At 36.1% G+C, this 18,885-nt stretch overlaps 2 protein-coding genes across 2 annotated transcripts; both read left to right on the top strand.

The window, feature by feature from the left end:
• Nucleotides 1-76: 76 nt before the first annotated feature.
• On the top strand, nt 77-4,284 carry LOC106939925 (mediator of RNA polymerase II transcription subunit 26). Its single transcript, XM_015022500.1, has 3 exons — nt 77-392; nt 1,827-1,901; nt 1,976-4,284. Exons 1-3 carry the CDS (start codon nt 321-323, stop codon nt 3,338-3,340), a joined length of 1,512 nt encoding a protein of 503 aa, XP_014877986.1. The 5' UTR covers nt 77-320; the 3' UTR covers nt 3,341-4,284.
• Nucleotides 4,285-4,925: 641 nt separating this feature from the next.
• Nucleotides 4,926-18,352, top strand: slc35e1 (solute carrier family 35 member E1). Its single transcript, XM_015022501.1, has 6 exons — nt 4,926-5,350; nt 8,197-8,267; nt 12,110-12,247; nt 12,980-13,105; nt 13,200-13,445; nt 14,799-18,352. The coding sequence occupies exons 1-6, from the start codon at nt 5,023-5,025 to the stop codon at nt 15,021-15,023; spliced, it is 1,134 nt and encodes a 377-aa protein (XP_014877987.1). The 5' UTR covers nt 4,926-5,022; the 3' UTR covers nt 15,024-18,352.
• Nucleotides 18,353-18,885: the final 533 nt, after the last annotated feature.

Here is an 18,885-nt window from a genome sequence, read left to right as displayed (position 1 = left end):
CACGACAAGTGTGTTTTACGCAAGCCATCCAGTGGTGGTTACGTAAATAGTTCCCGTCATGCTGTTCGCACGTACCTCACCAAAAGCCAGTTCAGAGGACCGGGGAGGAGGAGGCGGAGGCGGACAGCTGAGAATCCCTGGCTGACTCCGGTAGCGGATTCACGAAGCAGGTGACGGACGGCGGGGAGTGAACACAAACACAGCAGCGTCATTAGACGTTATGTCCGCTTTCAAAAAAGATCTTACATCTGGTCCACGAGTATCTTTGGGTTTTCCAAACGCTTTGTTTTGTCGGGAGGGATTCTGGTGTCCACCGGGCGATGTCAGCGGCCACGGCCACTGCGCGGGTGATGAGAGACCGGCTGCTGCAGGCCATCGACGGCCAGAACAACGTGAGTTTTTTTAAAAGTTTTACATCAGAGGAAACAGAATGGAGAAGAAGTAAATAATAGGCTCTGAGACTCGGTGTGTCAAAAGTTACTCCGATTAATGAACGTGGAGATTTATGAAGTGTTGCATGTCTGTTTTAGTTGCTTTTTTTTCTTCAATATGCTCCCCGTCCATTTCTATGTGTCGTCCTGTCTATTTTTAATGTCTTTGAAGCAAAATAACAATAAAAACAATTTGACTCAGTAGATTCATTTCAGGTTGCGTTTTCAAAAAATGTTCAGAAAAGAAAAGAAAAATGTGGTCCATATAATGTTTAATTATATTCAGATCTTATTAGGTTGACAAGAGATAAAGTCCTAAAGCAATGTTTTGTGTGTTTTATTTTGTAATGACATTTCAGGGCAATAAATACAAGAACAAAGACTAAGAAAACATTTCCTTCATAAGAGCTGCTGTTGCTCTGACCACCGTAAATTCATCCAAATCCTGATAATATTTTTATTAATCTCCCGGTTGTTTCTGTTTGTTTCTATTTTATTATTTATATTTATTTGCATTAAAAAAATTAAACACTTTACAGCCTATGAAAGAAAATAAAAGGAGATGCTTCAAAAATGATGCAGTCATGTTCATAATTCGTTGATTTCAAAATGATGTTATGAAATGCAAGTGATCCTGCATTCAACCAAAACCAAACTACAAAAACATTATACAATAATTCAAGAATTATATATGTTAAATATACCTGTATTTGTAAAAAGTGATTATGTGCAGGAACACTAAGTGTATATGATGCTGTTATAATTACATAACATGGGGACTTCCTGCTGTTCTTACTTGTGCATTTCACCAGTCTAACTCTAATATTAATAATTCAAACCACAATGATATCATTGGTATCTTAACATTCGCTGTTTTTGATGCTTTTGCTGGTAATTTTCAGGTTGAGATTACCTTAAATCACTATATTCGTTATCAGGAGTAAAATTTTACACTTTTCTAACACAGTGGTTATGGTTTTATTTAAATCTTTATGCTTCTCTCTGCTACTAAGATAATATTTGCATGTTCTTATCTTTGCTAGTCACATTGAGCCTGAAACCAGTATCGGTACATATTTTCACAAATGCAGGTGTACATTTGAGACTCTATGCAAATGAATGCTTGTCCTAATGACCTCTGTTTTCCCTCCGTAGTCCACTGACTTATTGGTGAATGTCAATAAATTAGGATATAATCAGAAACTTTTTTTGTTTTTTCAGTTCAAAAATTTGGAAAGTTATATATACAGGGTGTATATATATATATATATATATATATATATAGTGTTTATTTCAGGTTTAAATGATCCATCATTTTCAGGTTTTTGAAACTGACGGATCACATTTTCATTAGCTACTCCTTTATTACATTGTAAACCTTTGTCTTCTGAGCAGATACGCAACATGATGGTGGTTGTGGAAGTGATTTCCAGTTTGGAGAAATACTCTATCACCAAAGAAGTACTAGAGGTATGTTAAAATACAAGTCTGATTAAAACAACTCTTCTGGAAGTCAAATTACATCTGCGATGTTTTGGTTGTAGGAGACACGCCTTGGGAAGCTGGTGAATGACATCCGGAAAAAAACCAAGAACGAGGATCTTGCAAAAAGAGCCAAGAAGCTCCTTCGGACCTGGCAGAAGCTGATCGACCCGGGTCAGGGTGACTTGGTCCCCAAAGAACTCACTGGTGCATCTTGGCCTTCCAAAGGCAGCATTCACTCCTGCTCCTCTCCTCCAGCTTTGAGCAAAACAGGCTCAGAGTTAAAGGCCAGAAGTGACTTCAACAACTACTCTCCAAATCCTGAACCGATAAGCAACAGGAAACGTAGATGTGACAAGAAAGAGGGTCAAACAAAGAAACCCAAAGTCGCTCATGATGATGCAAAACAGCAGCCATCTCATGGACTCGGTGGGAGTTTTAAAATTCCTGCAAATACTAATGCACACCAACCATCAGACAGGGATACGTCTAAATATCTGGACAATAGTAAGTCAAATAAAGTTCCTATTCACGCTGTCAAACCTCATCCAAGTGCCAGCAACCCTCCTAACACGCTTATGCAACGGCAGGTTAGAAGGGATAAGCATCAACCTAGAAGCCCTGGTTGTCCGTTGCAACATCCTGAGAGCCTAAAGCAAGAAGCTGTACTAAAAAAACCACAAAGTAGTGGAAATCCAGGTGTGATGGAGGAATCTGCTCAGTCGTTTAATGTTCACACAAACCTCTCAGGGTCTGCAAATCTGGGGTTTCAAAGCAGGACTTCAAGTTTGGATGATGAGACTATTATTAATGATGCTGTGAACAAGAAAAGAGAAAAATACAAGGCTAAAGATCATGTTGTGAACCTGAATGGCCCAATTACAGAAGACAAAAGCAAACCAGCGAGGATAAAAGACAGAAGGATCACATTTGATCCATCAACAGGACAAATTAAATTCACTTGCCCTAAGGAGTCTTCAGAAGAGCAGGAAGTCTCTGAACTCCTGCTGAAGCTGAGTCAACCCATTCCTCCCAGTCCCTTCCAACAGACGGACTGGAAAGAACTGTCAAGGAGCGAAATAATCCAGTCATACCTCACCCAGCAGAGCAACATCCTGTCGTCTGGTGCACACACACCTGGAGCCAACCTTTTCATGTCGGAGGTTTGCAAAAGAGCGGATCACCAGAAGAGGAATACCACAGAAACGTCCATACTGGTATCAGACCATCATGTCAAAGAGTTACCTGGAGTTGGCAGAGAAATCAGCAGTGAAGACCTGAACCGATTACAGAGACGGCGTTGGTCCGGAGTTAACGGGTGTTACGACACCAAGGGGAACTGGTACGACTGGACGGAGTGCATCTCTGTGGATCCACATGGAGACGAGAGCAGACTAAACATTTTGCCCTACGTCTGTCTGGACTGAAACGCTGTTCAGCTTGGAAGTAAATCAATTGATCAAGTCTACGAGATGAGAAATTTTAGGAAAATGATACCTTATTTGTGCTGGATGTTTGGTCCATTCAGCTTTTGTTTTGTATTTAAATTTAGTAAAATTTTCTTGTTGGCATTTCATAACCGTATTATGAAAATTTACAAGACACATTTTCAGAAATCATTAACGACACACAAATACTTTAAAACTTAATTAGTCCAAAATTAATATGCTGTTGTATTTAGGACTGTTTCATTTGCAACTGTACAGCTTTAATTAAGAGTTTTTACCGCATTTTTGACCACCTGAATATAGTTCAAGCAAATTCCCAACACTCAGCTGATGTACATTTTCACAAATAAATTACAATATTTTTTTTAAATGGAAAACGTTTGATACAACACAAAGTATTTGTCCTTTATTATTCATGTTTTACTTGCTTTCAATTTCTTTTTTATTGTAAGTAGGACCTTAACTATCCACCGAGTTGTTATAGAAGCTAAGTGAGTTCAAGTGATTTAGAAGAAAAAGACTCATAAATATAATAAAAATATATATAATCTTTGCATGTATATAAGTTTGTGAACTGCAGATACTTTCAACTTGACAATTTCGACCTGTGGAGCAGGTCGAAATTGAGGTTTGAAACAAGTCGAGAGCCTGGACACCAGCCTAAGTGATCATATCTCAATTGCTTGCTCTGCATGGAAATGACCTCAAAACCCTGTCATTATTATCTGCAGTTGAAATTTGCATGCATTATATACAGTCTACCATTTTTTCCTTCCTTCCTGACATTAAATGAAACTAAACCTTCCATTTTTTCAGGTAAGTTAAGATCCGTGTTTTTTCCATTTCCTGAAAGCAAGAATAACGATTATATTTATTAACATAAGCATGAGATTGTTGTGCTTTTAATAAAATTGTAGAAGCCCAGGTGATAATTTCATTGTTTTTTTGAAAGTGTCTGATTAATTAACAAAATCTGAGAGAAATGGAAGCACAAATGGGGAGATATCTTTAGGCACATCTCAAACATGATGCATCTTTTTGTGACGTCATAGATCTTTTTGGAGAGGTCAACAAACCTCACTCCATTACTCTTACCCTGTAAGAAGAAATCAGCCAAAATTATAATTATTGTAAGAGTTTGTTGACAGATGTCCAAATTTTTCACCCCCAACCATACAGTTTAAAGGTTATTTCCACGTAAAACTTGAAAAAATGTAAACATCTGACTTGGAAGAATGACCAAAAAAAAAAAAAAAACTGTATGTAGCTTACAGTATAAAAGGTAAACCTTTGATTTATTGTGTCTGACATTTGTACATAGTGTATAAACATCTGATTTTGGCTGTAGCTTGCCATTTGAGTTCATCCTGGAGGTTTGAAATAACTTTTTTTCTATAGATTTTTAGACAATCTCATGATGTAAAGCTGTGTAATTAAATTTTCAGAAAATAAGCTTATTTTAAGAAATAAACGCTTGAAATATTTCACTCTCTGTGCAATGTACTCTGTGTAGTACATTCTTGAAATGCGCTTTTAGCTTCTTTTATTTTGAAATCTGTGAGCGGAAGGAGAACACTTCATTCATTAATGGTCTGACGGAGCTTACTGCGCCCCGGTACAACTACACACACCGGTGGTGACTCGTCACTCCGCGCAGAAAGATGGCTGCGGTGGCGCGGACCCCGGTCGGGGAAGGGATTCGGATAGTTGTCCTATGTGTGTTTTGGTACACGGTGAGCTCCGGAGGCAACGTTATTAACAAAATAATCCTCAACGGATTCCCGTATCCCGTCACGGTCTCTCTGTTCCACATCATCTCTGTTGTCGTCTTCCTCCCGCCGCTGTTGAGGGCATGGGGAGTCCCCAAAACTGAACTGCCGAGCAGGTACTACCGGTGGTACATCCTCCCGTTGGCTTTCGGAAAATACTTCGCGTCCGTTTCGGCTCACTTCAGCATATGGAAGGTGCCTGTTTCGTATGCACACACAGGTGAGTAGAAAATGTTAAATCCGGCCAGCTGGAACCTGTTATCCGGGGCAACTTGATGATGTGTCTGTACCGTCAGCTGATATTAGCTTTGCGGCTAACGGCTGGCCAACTGCCGACAAGGGCATTTAAAGAGTCTGGCAGACCGCAGCGTCACGTAGATCCCAAACAGAAAAGCTTTTATTTCACTAATTATTTTTAAAATGCAGCCTTTGACTCTACTTTTGTATTTTTACAGTGATTTTACGTAAAATACCATCTGTTAGCTTGCTAGCCAACTGAATTAAAGCTGAAATACGTCAAGGGGGAGGAGTAGTATGCTTCTTCAGTTTTTAAACTCAGGGTAACTGAATGCATCTGTTACGGTAGTGATCCCGAAAATGCCCCGATTCATTGGTAAAATGACACATTAAATTCAGAGGCGGATATAAGCTAGTTGCATTTACTTTAGCAACTTTCTTGAGGAGTGGTTTTACTACACCGTACTTTTTACTTTTGCTTCTGTAATAAGTTTTACCCTTGAGCAAAAATTCACTAAAGGAAGAACAATAATGTTTTAATCAAAATCAGCACAAACCTACAGTTTATAAGGGGATTTCTTGTGTAAACATAAGCTTTGTTATTCTGTTATTTTCTATCTATTGAGCGATTTGTAGATCAAAAAGATACATATATATTTTCTGTGAAAGGTATATTTACCTATTGCGTTAGTGTTGAAAATTTGATATTGGGGAAGAAAAAAAAAAGATTGGAAAAATTGTTTTTTCAGCCTGAATTTTGCTGATTTGTAATTATGTTGTAGTATTTTTTCTATTTAGTCTTTAAAATAGCAGAATTTGCACATAACTATATGTGTTTGTCCATCTAACATCATTTATAAGCATTAAAATGTTTTAATTAATACTGTAGTAGCTTTCTTAACAAATACTTTATTTTTTGGATGGCCACTATTGACTTTGGTAAAAATATATTGAACCAGTGTTACTCTTACTTGAGTATATTTTTTGAGTACATTGCCCATCTCTGATCAAATTGGGAGTCTTTTTATTTTATTAAATGTTAATTGCCTCTGCAGTCAGATTTAGTCCCTTGACCCCTTGAGCAATATTTGCATATATTTATTAACAAGCTATACTCCATCAGTAAGTATTTTACACATTGTAGTAGTTTAGGTTATGGGTCGGCCCGATTGATAGAGATTTTATTGCATGGAATGGTAATTTAATTATTTAACATGGAGCCATATCCCACATTCGTACTGTGACAAATGTGTGACAGCCTTTTTTTCTGTCTCTAGTAAACCCCCTAATACAAATTATTTAACACTAAAAGTACACAATTTAAATATGTCTGTGCAACAAATAATTTATCAGATAATTTGTTTTAAGCTACATCTTCAGGCAGAAGAACCACAGATAGTTTCCAAGGTTATAAAAGTATTTATGAAGCACTAGCAATAATAATGCAGTTCTGCATGTATTTGTTAATGAGAATCGTTTTCATATTTTTGAAGATACAACCTTCAAATCTTTTTTATTATCTGTAGATTATCTGATTTTTTTCAACCCATTCATGATTCATATGTGGTTCAGTCTATTTATTCCCTTCTGTTGTCATTTTGTCTCCATCTATTTCTATCTTCTGAGAAATTTCCTGTGTAATTAACAATTGTTTATCACAACATTCATCTATTTAAGTAAGTTGATTTATTATGGAGGTTAGCATAACAATGTTAAAATTCTATATTTAAATTCAGTTAGTTGTGTATTGTGAAGAGTTTGTTATAGTGTCTTTCTATTCGAGATTCAACTAACAGCCTTTTTCTAGCAAATAAGCATTTTATTTAAGGTTTTTATTGGCGATTGTGATTTTGACCATTTTTTTAAAACTTGAAAACATAAGAGGAAAAAAACATGATTTATTTTTTCTTTGACTTTGTTTTGAATTCAACAAAATAAGGAAGATGTTGCATGCTGAAGTCCCTATTTTTGCACGACAACATGTCTTTATTTTGATTTTTATTCTTTTAACCAAATTGTACTAGTTGATTAACGGATAGGGAAAAATCTAGTGTAATTTTTATTTCTGGCTGATTAATTAGTGCATCTCTAATTTCCATTGACTGTTTTCTGATCCCTGTTTCAGCTGGTCGACTCTTATAATATCTGAGATCTTATGACGATATGGACTTAGAATTTTATAACTATTTTATAGCTCAATTATGATAACAATAAAAATTATGATAAAGAACTATTTATTAATTTTTTTTACTGTAATTGCATGGCAAAGCATTCATAGCGCCACAAACATCAGCTACTTTAAGAAGTGTTTTATATCACTAATTTATTGATATATTTTTGCTCTCATGGAGAAAACTGTAGAGAAAATAGTAAAAATATCAATTTAATCTGTTTTTTTAACACTATTTTTTGCGACAATAAATCAAAATTCTTATTATAAAAATATTTTTTTTATGGTCAACACACTGCCTGCACATCACAAATTATCCCCTGATGTCTTGTCTGCACCTTATTTTGAATGTTTATTATTTTAATACATAAAGTCCTAATTCCTATTATAGTAACTATGCAGTGAATCTGGTTGCTCAGCATTGTTTAGGATTCATTTATTCTTTTGTCGGTGTGAACATGACGCACCGCTGTCGAGGCGTGACTCAGTGAACGACGTCGTGTGTTATTTGACAGAGGTGTGGACCCGGCTCTGACCTGCCATTAACTTTTTACAGCTCAGACGTAATCGGTTCGCTCTCTCCTTGCTGAGGAACCGCAGTCCTCATCGTTTTTAAAACTGACACCATCCCATTTCCCCCCCCTTTGTCTCTTTCACAGTCAAAGCCACAATGCCGATATGGGTGGTGCTGCTGTCGAGAATTATAATGAGGGAGAAGCAAACTACAAAGGTGAGTAGGTCCAGAGCGTAAGACGCAGCACAAGTCCTGCTGTGTTTCAGGCTGCGACTCGGCAGCGGTGATGTGGCACAGCGGGCCGACTGTGCCTCTGCTGCATCTCATGTTACAGCCGCCTGCCGAAGCGTCTGTCGCTGGCATTCTCCAAGAGGTCAGGGGTCATCCACATCAGCTCCTGCATTCTGTATCTGACATTTAAGAGGCTTTACGTAGGTTGATTCTCTGTGGGAATAATGAAAGTAAAGACTGTGAAGAATTTGTGCTGAATGAACCAGTAGTTCAGCTTTACAAACAGACTTCAGGATATCATCGTAAATATCATTAGAAATGTTGTGGGTGTGGATAAACCTTTGTAGACGAGGAAAGCCGATGTTAAATCAGGGTGATCTTTGGACTCTCGCTCAACACTGCATTTAAACCTGGAGGGATTTTTCTGTTTTTTGTCAAGCAGATTGTTGCCTTTTCTTTTTTAAAAACTGTTCAGTGACCACAAGTTGTTGCAGCAGCATCCAAACTGGTGGTTAAAACAGACCACAGAGCAAAAATAACAACATATAGAAGACCCCTAACTCTCTACATCCTGTATGGAGTTAATGAACTTTGATTTATTCATTTTTTATGCTGAAACTACTAAAGGTGGATAAATAAAGTTTCATCCATAAAGGATAAAACTATACGGATTAAAGTCCATAAAGAAAATAAGCTTATTTTCCCCATCCTGTGTTTTTACTTATTATAGAAAACGCTACATAAACTAAATCCATTATAACGTATATAATGTGTAAATAAAACCATAAAGAGTTGGTTATTTCAGGATTTCAGCTTCAGACTCGTATTCACATGAAAAGTGGCGTTTAATTGGATCATATGAAACAATCCAAAAGTTTTAAAGTTGCTTCTCTGTGGCACACTATAATGGAATCAATATTATTTAAAATATTTGTTTTTATGTACATTTACATTCATCAGTTATTTCGTCACTTTGCAGACAAGGCTAAGAATCACATAAAATCAATACTTTATCAATTACCAAACTGTAATTCACTGACTGACTTTTGACTAAGAAGAAACTTTAAATTGAATGTTTTCTGCTGACATTTGGTTTATTTTTAAACCAAAATGCTTGTAAAAAAAAAAAAAAAAAAATCCTAAGATCTGAAAACAAAAAAACAGTGATATAATAACTCTTCCCTCCAATGTACACATAAAACTAAAACACTCAGATTTTCAAAATATTCAAATGTAATCAGTATCTCACTCACGATCCAGATGGGAAATGAGTGATTTCTGTGAAACTGCTTCGTCGTTCCAGTTCCAGATCACTTGAAACTGGGACGTTTTCACACTGCTGACTAAAATCAGGCTCTTGTGTCTCATCATTACCAGCCGTTCTTGCATTGCTTTGGTGTGCAGTGCCTTAGATCATATCTTTGTTTACTAATTTTTCTCACATGGCACAACAAAAAGCCATTCAAATATGTGTTTGAGTCATTTCCTGGTTCCCTGTACCCTGTAGTATGCTGGCTAATGTTAAAACAGCGGGTAACCATGGCAACCGGTCACAGTTTAAAGGCCGGCCGGCTCTTTCTGCAGTCAAGTTGCATGAGCATCAAATATATTTAGAAACAAATAATCCTGTTTTACTCCTAATCTCCAAATAAACTTAGATTTTCACTGCAGAAACACAAAATCTTACCAAGTATTTATGATGTTAAATACTTGAAATAAGACAAAGCAAACATTCAAGTAACTTTTCAGTGAGATGTAGCATCTTGTTATAAGTCAATAATACCTCAGTGTTAATGAGAAAGTGCTTTTTCATCAACACTTTTTCATTATTTCACTTACATTTCTCATGTGTTATAAGTGAAATAATCTGCCGGAGGAACTAATATGTTTCCATCAATATTAATAAATAGTTTTCTAAAAACAAGCGCCTGTATCTTGCTGAATAGGAACTTTTAAGTTAGCTTTGTCTTATTTTAAGTGTACTGACATATTTGCAGTAGAAACTAGACCAAAAATACTTGGTAAGATTTTGTGTTTTTACATTGCTGTTGCATTTCTTTTACTTGTACTTTAAACACGAAACATCTTTCCGCAGTTTTTAACACAGTCAACCGTTTCCCTCTGATTTCTGGCTCTGTAGTTGAAATGAAGCTGGTATTTTTCAGCTCTGAGATGCTCCTCAGTTTCCCGTTCTGGTGAAGGAACGTTTCTGCGTGTTAAACAGGAAATAGATTTATGTGTCTGACATCAGGGTGTTATATTTACTTTGCAGTTCAGTGCTGAGACAAAGTGGAGTTTACCTTTGTTTGCATTTCTGTTCATGCGAAAGAATCTCAACAGCCAGAGACGGCCGCATTCAGATTTGAACCTTTTTCTCTTTTTGTGCCAAATGCTTACAAAATTAATCTGTGAATTTGTTGGCAACATTAAATAAGACACAATTATCGGCCTTCATCAAACCAGGCTTTACAACTGCATAAAGGCACTGGTGCCTGCTGTTAAATCAGTAAATAATAGTGTTTTATTCAGCTTTTCTTTTTCATTAAATTTGTGTTTTCTCAGTTTCAGGCTGAGTTCAGTGACAGGTGCGTGTCATAAAAACCAAAGCTCGCCTCTCATTCTCAGGACCATGCAAATGATCTGGTGCCTGTAATGACGGTTTCCACCGGTGAGGTGTCGTCCCCGGTGGATGGAAACATTTGTTTGGGCTTCTGTGTTTCTTATTCTCTAACATTCATCACAAGCATTGAATGGATTATGAAAAATTGTTTAAAAGAAATGTTGGTTTTCATTTCCCGATTACAGTCGTCTTATGAAAATGCCTCTTCATTTTCTGACTCGTTTCGGTGGAGATGCAGTTGTTTTGATTTCCTGTTTCTTGAAGGTGATAAACAGCCTTTAATTAATTAATTTTAGTTCTAAGTCTAAATTATCTTGAAAAATAAGACCTGATGATGAAACATCTGCATGTATTTAGGATTTAGTCATTTTATTTCTTTTTCCATTCACATTTTTAATTACATTTTTTATTTTCATTCCTTTTTTATGTGGCAGCAATCATTTGTCCCACATGTTCTGCGAAAGGAGTTGGTGTGTAATAAAATAAAATATGTTGTGAACAAATTATAAAGCTAACTGAAGTTGTTTTTGTCTAAAATTTTAATTTTAATGGCCTTGAAAATATCCTGATCTTTAAAGTCTAACCCACTAAAAAATATTTTATTGGGTTTTTCAGCCCTTTCTTGGACGTGACTAATAAGCAATTGGTAATAAATTAATTTCTGTTCTGATTAATATTTTTTGAAAGAAAATTTTGTTTATGGTTGTGTCGTTTTTTTTCCTGTTTTATTTATTTTTATTTTTTTTAATGTTGGATATTTAAAATATCACAGTTCCAGTGCGAATTATTCTTTACAAAAATAAAGTTTTTATAAAAAAAAAACTTTATTTTGGTCTGTGAGAGGGGGAATTTTGATTATTATGCCATTACCAGTATGTTACTTGAAAATGGTCTCAAAACAACAATATTATCGTTTATCGCAATAATTGTGGGAACAATTCATCATTCAGCAAAATTTATCATGACAAGCCTATACTTCACAATATCCAGATGTTCATTTAACTGTGGCGCCGATCATTAGAAATTAAACTGGCCAGTTGTAAAAAACAAAGAAATCAGAACCATTTTGTTTAAGCATGATTTATTGGACTAAATGAGAAATCCTGAACACCTGCAGTAGGAGATGAAACCTGGGTTAGCACAGGAAGTGGTTGTTGATTTATGTTTGGATCCTGACTCTTTCCTCCGACCCGATCTGGTTTTGCAGGTCTACGTGTCGCTCATCCCGATCATCAGCGGCGTGCTGCTGGCCACCGTCACCGAGCTTTCCTTTGACGTTTCGGGATTAATCAGCGCTCTCGCCGCCACGCTCTGCTTCTCCCTGCAGAACATCTTCTCCAAAAAGGTGAGGCGGCTTCACATTCAGCATGAAGATTAAATCAGGTTCAGCTGAAACGGAAAGAATCGGTGTTTAAACTCTTTTTGGTAATATTTTGACATTTGGTTGCTTTCATAAGTTCACAGTTAAAATGTGAGAGAGTTTTATTCTCAATTAAAAGTTCATTTAAAGGGATGATATGAGCGTCTCAACTAGTCCTGTTTGTAACTGCAAGTTTAATTGATTGAATTTCCCTTTGAGATTAAATGAGGATTAATAAAGTATGTTTGAGTTGAAAGCACAATTTTATATATTTTTGTCTATTTTCTTATGCAAATATCTTCAATCACTTGAAATAAAACTGACCTAAAAGTTACTTTTCAGCAAAACAGGGTGGTTGGTTTAGGTCAGTAAATTCTTAATAATGATTAAAAAGAAATGGTTGCGCTGGCGGTTGATTTATGTGAAATAATTAGCTTTTTTGCCAATATTAAGGAATTACTGACCTAAAACAAGCTCCTTTGTCTTTCTGAAAACTTATTTCTAAGTTAGTTTTGTTTTTTTTCAAGTCTGCAGAGGTATTAGTAGTAATAACTAGACAAAATATTTTGTAAGGTTTTGTACTTTTTCACTGTAAAATATGGAGGATTTCAGATGGAACGTCATCACAGCCACATGCTGTTTACTAGAGCAGTTTTGGGTTTTATTCATTTCTTTATTCTTTTTAGAGAGTTTTTTTTCCCCTCCTCTCTGTTGAAGGTGCTGCGTGACACAGGTGTGCATCACCTGAGGCTCCTGAACGTCCTGGGCTTCAATGCCATGTTCTTCATGGTTCCCACCTGGGTCCTGGTGGATTTCTCTGTGTTTCTTGTGAATGGGGATATGGTGAGTAACCACACTAGATTTATTTTTTATGATTTTGAGTTAATCATAAAATTAACCTAAACGGAGTGTAACTAGGTCTCTGCCTCCCTTTCAGTCGGATTTTTCGGAATGGACCGGCACCTTCTTCCTCCTCCTCATCAGCGGCTTCTGTAATTTTGCCCAGAACGTCATCGCTTTCAGTATTCTGAACCTCGTCAGCCCTCTCAGCTACGCCGTCGCCAACGCCACCAAGAGGATCATGGTCATCAGTATATCTTTGCTGATGTTGCGTAACCCGGTCACGCTCACCAACGTGCTGGGAATGATGACGGCCATTCTCGGGGTCTTCCTCTACAACAAGGTGGGTCCTTCCCACAGTAGAATCTCATTCAGGTGCCTCTCATTCAGTCATTCAATAACAATATAGTCAATAATCTACCTCTACATCATGTACAATCAATATAATATTTAAAGTGTCACACGTCCTGCCTGTTTAGTGGACATTTAGCTTCCTTAGAGAGTCTACATTAAGAGTATTTCTTTAGTTTCTGAGATGCTAAAGCTCATAATAGTGGTGGAGACATTTTGTAATGTTTAAGAAAACTTAAAAATTTAGAGGAACGACTTTCAAACGCAAAGATTAAACTCCGATATAAAGATTTCATCCTAACTGTACTTCTCAGTAGGGTTGGGGAATAAATGGATCTTAAATTTATTTAATCAGAATTTTGTCCTTTGAAGATTTAATTTTTGTTTCCATCAAAGAAATCCTTGTGTTGTCAGATGTCCAGAGTGATGTCAGAGCGGCCATCTTGTTTCACTTTTCTGTTTATTTGGGCTTTGACTATTAGAGCCAAACCTTTTTTATTTACGTTACAAAAACAAAGTCATGATATTAGGAGAATGAAGTAGGAGTTTTATGAGAACTGCAACATGAAAAAATTAAAACGTTGAGCATCATGTGAAGCTATGCTCTGGTCTCAGTTTGAAGATAATGAAATGCTTCACCTTTAATCAGCATCAAATTATCATCAGTAGCAGGACTTTGAAACGATTGAATAAACGGCCAGCTCTGTTTCCAAGAACGAACCACAAAAATTGAGCTGCTCATGTCAGCTCCTGATGACTCTAGAAGCTTTTCTCTCATTAAAACGACGTCTTTCTCAAAATTTTAAGACGTTTTTCTGGTAAACTGGCATCTTTATTCTGCTAATATGACTGTATTCTCATAATTAAACAGGATTTCTCGTAACATGGCCTGATACTCCTCTGTACAAATCACAGGGATGACTGAAATAAAAAACTGTTACTGGAACTGTAAGATATTTTAAAGATCCAACTTAAAACGCAACCAAAAACAATAAATAAAACAGAAAAACACAACCATAAAAAAATAGGTTATGATGTCTCTGTAAACAAATTTTCCTTCAAAAAATATTAATCAGAATGGAAATTAACTTATTATCAATTGCTTATTAGTCATGTAAGGCTTAATGTCCAAGTAAGGGTGGAAAACTTTGTAATTTGTAGAAAATTTTAAAAAATTGACTAAAATTGGATCTGTTTATAAAAAATCAGAAATGTTATTTTCAAACCTACTTTGATGTTTTATTGTTCCATGATTCTCCCAGGTTGTTTAGTTTCAGTTTAGCACAGACTGGCTTCATAAGAGATGATTTCATTTAAAATTTCCCATTTTCTCCTTCGTCGTCAGGCTAAGTACGACGCCAACAGGCAGAAGAAGAAGCTGCCCACCAGCACGCAGGACCTGCTGTCCTTCGACAACCCGATGCTGGAGAAGACGCAGGCGAACGGGTCGGGGCCTTTCTACGGCTCCGACCAGCAGCAGAACTGGAACAACGTTCTGACCGACCATTTCCAGTACAGCCGGCAGGCGTACACGGCAAACCACAGCAGCAACCACCAGTTCGTGGTGTAACGGAGGCGCTCGGGCCTCGCAGCAGCGGGTTCCCTCTCCCGCTCCGGACTGAGACTGAAGGCAAGTGCTCTTTGTCCCGGATTTAAAAAAAAAAAAAAAACGAGACGAGCCGATTGTGACGTGCCAGAGAAGTTTCCTCTCCCGCGTCCCTCCATGTCTGGACGGCATGTTTTTTTACAGCCTTGCTGCTCGTTTTTATTTATTAAGATGCTGAAACTAAATCAGCAGCTTCAGACATTTTGACGAGAGACCGAGCCACAATATTCAGACACAACAACGTGCCGCAGTTTGAAAACGTCTAGTTTGTCTTCCACAAGTAGCTGCTGGTTGTCGATAGAAAGAGAGATGCAGCGATCCGTCTCTAAAAAAATGATTATTCCCAACAGACGAAAGTCTCTAACTTTCATCTGATTTCTACTAAACTCAAAAACAGTGTATATACTGTTGGGAGTTCTTAGTTTTGATTCATTTTCTCAAAGCTGATAAAGGAAAATAGACGTAGCTAATCGCTGTCAAATTGATTGTTGCATCTCTAATCTGTAACCTTTCAACCAAAACCCGAAATCCGTCATGTTGCATCTGTAACCAACTTGGGTTTTTACCTTTAGGGTTGTCGTTTTTCTTCTTGAGGCATTTGTTTTACGTCTTCAGTGAATATTCCTCAAAAAATGGAGGCAGATTATATTTTAGCGTCGACTCTCGTTATGATTTAAGCTAAGCTACATTTACGTTGTTGAAATGAGCCATGTACAGCCCAGTTTGGATTCACACGTTTCCAAGCGTACAGGAACATTTGAGGTGTTTTTGGTCTAAATGTGGGTTTTAGTTTCCTGGGTTAAAGTCTTGTTTTCAACAGATGGTGCTTTTCTCTTCTGTCCCCTAATTCCTGGCTCAGGTGGTTGGTTACCTGGTCAGGTCAAAAAAAGAAGCCAGGTGTGTTGAATTTCAGTTCATCTGCTGTTTAGAACCAGACGTTTTAGTTTCTGATCATTTTTTTATGTTCTTTATAAACATGCCTTTAGGAAAATACTAAAGTGTGGTCCAAAAATGTTTTCTAAATAATGTGGAGCGTTTAGAGGAAAGCGTATCTTTAACAAACTTTAATTTCTGAAAGGCTGAAGGTACGAGACGTAAACTCCTTTTGATTTATGCCTCCAGCGTCATTCATACAAGTGCCTGATGAAGAAAAATAACTAATAATAAAAATAAAACAAGGTGTTCTGTTTGTTTTTCATTGTGTCTGGGCAAACGTTGATGCTTGTAAATATTCCCACAACCAGAATAGTGTGAGCTGCATTTTAAATAAAAAACAAAACCCTGCTGATCGATCACAAAGGGATGTTTGAGAACGCAGCGCGTTTACAGCTTTAAGTGGAGAGTGAGGCCAAAGGTCAGTGACCTCTCACCCATCTGTCCTGTCCCCCTGTTGAGCAAAGATGTCACAACTTGTTGTCCAGATGTGTCGTCGTAAAACGTAGATCACCGGTTTCTAGAAAGGCCCTGTGATGTGCCTTTTGGTTTAGCAAATGTAAAGAATGAAAACTAAATTTTAACGGTTATGGATGCAGAAAATAATTTAAAGTATTACCCCGTTTCTTTTTTATAGGTTATTGGAGTTTAGCACCAGAGTTGGATTTATTTTTCCTTAAACCCTGAACTAAAGCTGCTTTGGGATGTTTTATGTTACTTTATTTTTTATTTTTTCTACGGTAGCCGGCGTCAATTTTGCACATTTTAAAACGACAAAATGTGATTTTTGTTTATTGAACTTGGTGCAGATATTAGTCACCAAAAGGACTCGCCATCCATAAAAAATGAACTTTTGCTCTTTAAATTAATCTGTGCAGGTGGATCTTAATAAATTAAACTATTATAAAACATTTCTGAATTGAGTTTTTAATTGGTCTAATTTTCTAAGATATTGAATTTTGGGTTTTAGTGGAAAACCAAAATCTACTAAATTAACCAAAATGATTCTGCATATAATGAATCTTTCCCTGAGTTGAGCTTTGTTATTAAAATTAAATAATTTTTGTTTTATGTTTTAATTTATTGACATTCACCTTTCATATCGATCATTCTTAAGGACTGCAGATATTTTTTATTTTATATTTTTGCAGATTTTTCTTTCGTTTCCTCAGATATTTGTTTTAATTTATTCTTCAGGTTTGTTACATGTGTGGCATTTAACAGACTGAAGTGGAAAGACTCATTCAGTAAGGATTCATGGGTAATGTAGTTCTTACAAGCTGTTTAGTAAAACTAAATATTGGCCAGTAGCACAGAAACACCAGGCAAAAAATATCTGTAATGACATTTCTGTTCATGTTTCACATTTGAGCCGATGTTTTGTTCAATTTACTAAAATCCTAATTGTTTAAAATTAAAGCATAGACTTTCAGAGCATCAAAAATCATGCCTGAATTGATTTGTAATTTGGCCAAATTAGCATTTATGACTTCAAAGAATTGAACCAGGAAATAATTAAATATTCACCTCATCAAGCTGTTGTACTTCAGTGTCCTACATTTTTTGATTTGCCAGATTTCATCTTCATTGAAAGTGTACTTTTAGATCCTCAACACAAAGTACCTCCAGCTTTCTGTCTTTGCAACAATTTCACCTTTTTCAGGATCAGTAATAAATCAGTTCAACAATACAGAACACATAATCTAGTCATAAAGATATGGTTAATTATGTCCAGAGAGAGCTAGGATGTAAGTGTCACAAAATATTATTATACAACAGTTTGATAATGTCAAAATTGGGCGATTAGTCTGACCAAACTCAACAAAACCTAAGAGTGTTCATCATTTATCAAATTGTGTTTAATTGCATCCAAAATGTTTGGATGTGAAGGAGGTATTGGATTAATTGGAAAGAAACGACGTCTATGACGGCAAAATGCTTAGTTTATTTTCTTCATGTTTCTTTGTGTTTTTAACATTTTGTCTTGGTGCATCACAGAATGAAGGCCTTGATTGCAGGTTGCTGAGATGTAAAAAGACTGTATTGTTATTTTCTTCATGTATATAAACCTACATGGAAAATGTAAAAGCATTTTTTGGCGCTCTGTAAAGCTTTTTTCACTGGGCTGTAAAGGATAAAGAGTAATAAGGGGATATCTCTTTGTAAAAGTTGTATACTGATTATTTTTGTTGTCTTTAATGGATCTCGAAATAGCATTTGTATGTAAACTATGTTTATAGATTTTTATTTATGGTGTCATGGTACAAACTGTACAGAGGTGCTGCAATGCACAGTCTTGTCTGCTTATGTTTGGTAAATATTTTTAAATGTTGGGGAGAATAAATCAATTCTGAAATACTGAAAAGGCCTACTGTCTTAAATAATACATACATACACAATACATAACTGCACAGGATATAAAGTCAATGATAAATTAATTGTTTTAAAAATAAAAATGAGATATTTCTTCCATATGCGGTCAAATTTAGATTTGAGGAGAATTAGCATAGCTAGCGAACAACTGATGATGTCATCCAGGACGTGTTGCTGTAAAAGCTGGTCTAAATTGAGCAGAAAAACTTTTTAAAATAAAGTATAAAACAATAATAAATTAGATGTTAGATGTGACCAGATTCTAAGCACGCTACGTATAAGTTAGTTTATTTTACTTTATTAAGGAGCTACTTATTTTAACTTTATAGCCATTTGACATTTTTCTGACAATCTAACTTACTGGCGCCATCTAGTGGAAATTTTGGGGTATCGTTCTAAAATCGCCTCAGAAAAATCTATCAGATTATGTAATGTATGTCACTATATATATATATATATATATATATATATATATATATAGTTAGTATAAATGAATATAATTTTGCACCATCCTTAAAGA

Source organism: Poecilia latipinna, unplaced genomic scaffold (assembly GCF_001443285.1).
Source record: "Poecilia latipinna isolate Pla-1442-1.1 unplaced genomic scaffold, P_latipinna-1.0 Scaffold3030, whole genome shotgun sequence".
NCBI classification, from domain to species: domain Eukaryota; kingdom Metazoa; phylum Chordata; class Actinopteri; order Cyprinodontiformes; family Poeciliidae; genus Poecilia; species Poecilia latipinna.
The sequence above is the reverse complement of the archived record's forward strand: the minus strand, read 5'-3'. Positions and strand labels throughout refer to the sequence as shown.

What these genes read in the sequence shown, in the direction of transcription:
- LOC106939925 (XM_015022500.1), top strand. Translation starts at nt 321, where the DNA reads ATGTCAGCGGCCACGGCCACTGCGCGGGTGATGAGAGACCGGCTGCTG. An exon ending in CCATCGACGGCCAGAACAAC is followed by an intron (nt 393 to 1,826) that starts GTGAGTTTTTTT and finishes TCTTCTGAGCAG; the next exon opens with ATACGCAACATGATGGTGGT. An exon ending in TCACCAAAGAAGTACTAGAG is followed by an intron (nt 1,902 to 1,975) that starts GTATGTTAAAAT and finishes TTTTGGTTGTAG; the next exon opens with GAGACACGCCTTGGGAAGCT.
- slc35e1 (XM_015022501.1), top strand. Translation starts at nt 5,023, where the DNA reads ATGGCTGCGGTGGCGCGGACCCCGGTCGGGGAAGGGATTCGGATAGTT. An exon ending in TGTTTCGTATGCACACACAG is followed by an intron (nt 5,351 to 8,196) that starts GTGAGTAGAAAA and finishes TCTCTTTCACAG; the next exon opens with TCAAAGCCACAATGCCGATA. An exon ending in GGGTCTTCCTCTACAACAAG is followed by an intron (nt 13,446 to 14,798) that starts GTGGGTCCTTCC and finishes CTTCGTCGTCAG; the next exon opens with GCTAAGTACGACGCCAACAG.